General features: G+C 38.5%; 1 protein-coding gene across 1 annotated transcript; it reads left to right on the top strand.

Annotated features, from left to right (window-relative positions):
• Positions 1 to 1,101: 1,101 nt before the first annotated feature.
• On the top strand, positions 1,102 to 2,543 carry SARC_13103 (hypothetical protein; the record flags this gene model as incomplete). The annotated part of the gene is made up of 2 exons (XM_014292773.1): positions 1,102 to 1,571; positions 2,217 to 2,543. The coding sequence occupies exons 1-2, from the start codon at positions 1,332 to 1,334 to the stop codon at positions 2,541 to 2,543; spliced, it is 567 nt and encodes a 188-aa protein (XP_014148248.1). The 5' UTR covers positions 1,102 to 1,331.
• Between the last annotated feature and the right edge of the window lie 237 nt (positions 2,544 to 2,780).

The raw sequence follows: 2,780 nt of genomic DNA, 5'->3' as shown, positions 1-2,780 counted from the left end.
AGAAGATGGGCCTTTATAAACCCCAAAAACTTATATATATGGGCTGCTTTTTATAACAATGTAAACAAATAATAATAAACAAAACAGTTGAACCCAACTATTTATACGTTTAATGTATACACTGAATGACAAACGTAAATAATAGAAAGTTTTGAGTTCATGATTTGCGGGGCCACAGGCGGATCCAGGGCCAGGGCACCAGTGGCAGCGCCCGGCCAGCGGGCCAGGAATCCCGACTCTCGAAGGGCGAGGAGTCGAGGACTCCCGAGGAGTCACAGGACTGAGGACGCAAGAGTCACAGATTCGCAATCATTGGGTTAGTGTATCCAATAAGTTATCGATCTTAAATTAAACCATGCTTCAATTGGTTTAATATATTGCGGAATATTCTTCCTCACCCGTGCGACGTGGAGTCGTGATTTTATAAGAATGCAGTTTTGCAATTTGATTTTTGACTGATCAGTATGTATCCACTATTCAGTGATCACCAGTTCACCACTGAGAGTCTCACCGGCCTCACAGGTCGCAAGTCTCAGTTTCTCATCTGTCTCAGGCTCTCGGCACAAGAAATAGATTGGACTGATCTCGGCTGTGATTTGAATTTCACTGATTTGACCGATTCACTAATGCTGCCTAAAATTACTATGTACATTCCTGGGGGTAGGGGATGACCAATCGATGACGTTCTCAAATTGCTGGACAACTTTTACAACTTTACATTTACCTATTTTAAAAAAAACTCCCCGATACCATAGTCCATACTATCCGATGACTCCCTTGCTAAATATATAGTAAAAAAATAATACCATATGTAGTCCAATCACTCCACACTTCAAAGTCCGAAGTTCCTCAGTCAGTCAGTCGGTCAGACAGTCAGACGTCAGTCTTACCTCAGACTTCAGAGACAGCCCCCGCCCCCGCCCCCAGGCCCCAGCCAGATTCTGTTTATTTTATTTTAGGGGAGGGTATGATATATTTTTACATAGAAAATATATTCCAAAAAAAAAAAACAGCAATGCACCGATACTTTCTGCACAAAATCAAATAGGGCATATAAATATAAATAGGAAAATAAATACATATGGATGACTTGTTCGGCTGAAGAAAGAAACGTGTGATGGTTCATATTCTTCCCAGAACAACTTCTTCCGTACACATTACACACTACACACACGTCAAAGCCATTTATACTCGACACAGCGCATCATATCCACATTTAAACATGCAAGAAAACACATATACAAATACACACGTACACACAGCACATACACACAACGCATACACACAACACATACACACTTAAACATCTTACCGGTTGGAACATAAGCACCATGGAAGTCGTAGGTAAACAACACTCTAACTCACGGAAGGCTGCATCGCATAATCACTCACATGAAAATATACGTGCCGCTCCACCGCTGATGAAATGGGTCACATTTATAGTCAAAGCAGGTGAAAGTCTACCCATAGGTGACGCCAATGGTCTGTCAGACCCGTACGTTACTATTGATTTGGGCAAGAAACGCATAGTGAAGACTTCTGTGAAGTTCAAAACACTCGATCCGGAATGGGTATGTAGTATTTGAGCTATAGTATGTTTTGCGATAGTGTGATTGTCTACAGACATATCTGGACTGTGGATCACAATCAGAACTTGCATGGTATATACTACCCGGATTAATGTTTTCTATTTTTATTGTGTATTACAAGCAAATGTTGCGGGCAGATGCTCAATTGCGCATGGCATAATTATCCTAAATTACGTGCTCTTCATATCGTCCATATTTCGTCCTGCACATATTGACATAACAGTTCTATGCACTGCAGGCTTCGTTTCAATTATGTGTTGGTATTACTGCTTTAAGTTAACGTAGTAGTAATCACCTATCAACCTCTTGGCACGTAGAAATATGTATATGGCGTACGCTTCATATTTGAAATACTCCTTACCAACCAATAATAACAAGGCTGTATATGTATCTGTTATTCTACAAAGCACCCACCACTCGATCATCGAGTATATTCTGGTATTCACTTATAGCAGGGTCGAAGAATGACTTATAAGGGAAATAGACCATCGAGTAATATCTCACAAAAGAAATATCCTATATGTGAATTCTATTATGTATAGGATACGAACCAGAGTTCAAAATATCTTGCACTAAAGGCCACCTCGAGCCATACCAACAACATACTCTTCGTACACTACCAATCAGAATGAAGAGTACCACGTACAAGTAGACCTCAATGACCCAGCCCAGGAGTTTGTGGTGTGTGTGAAAGATAAAGACTTTATCGGCATAGATAAACTGTGCTACATGACTCTGCCACTGAAGAAGCTCAGACAAGAAGGATCAGTTGAGGGCTGGCATTACCTCACGAAAAAGGCTCATTTGATAGCAGAAATAGGTATGGATTTAAAACAGGAGATACCGCACAAGGAGGATTGCTTCACCAGTAGATATGTCTGTGGCTGTATAATAAGTCAGCGTCGTATGTGTGCTACTGTTCGTTATGCTTATGTAATTCATAAAGGGAAGTGAACACTCGAAGGCAAAAAAAAAGCTATTGTCTGTCGAGTGCCATAATCATGTCCAGGATATAAACAAATGAATCCATGTAAAGATTTTCAATATAGATAAATACATCCAATATTTATATATATATATATATATATATATATATATATATATATATATATATATATATATATATATATATATATATATATATATATATATATATATATATATATATATATATATATATATATATATATT

Source organism: Sphaeroforma arctica (assembly GCF_001186125.1).
Source record: "Sphaeroforma arctica JP610 unplaced genomic scaffold supercont1.2901, whole genome shotgun sequence".
NCBI lineage: Eukaryota > Ichthyosporea > Ichthyophonida > Sphaeroforma > Sphaeroforma arctica.
The sequence above is the reverse complement of the archived record's forward strand: the minus strand, read 5'-3'. Positions and strand labels throughout refer to the sequence as shown.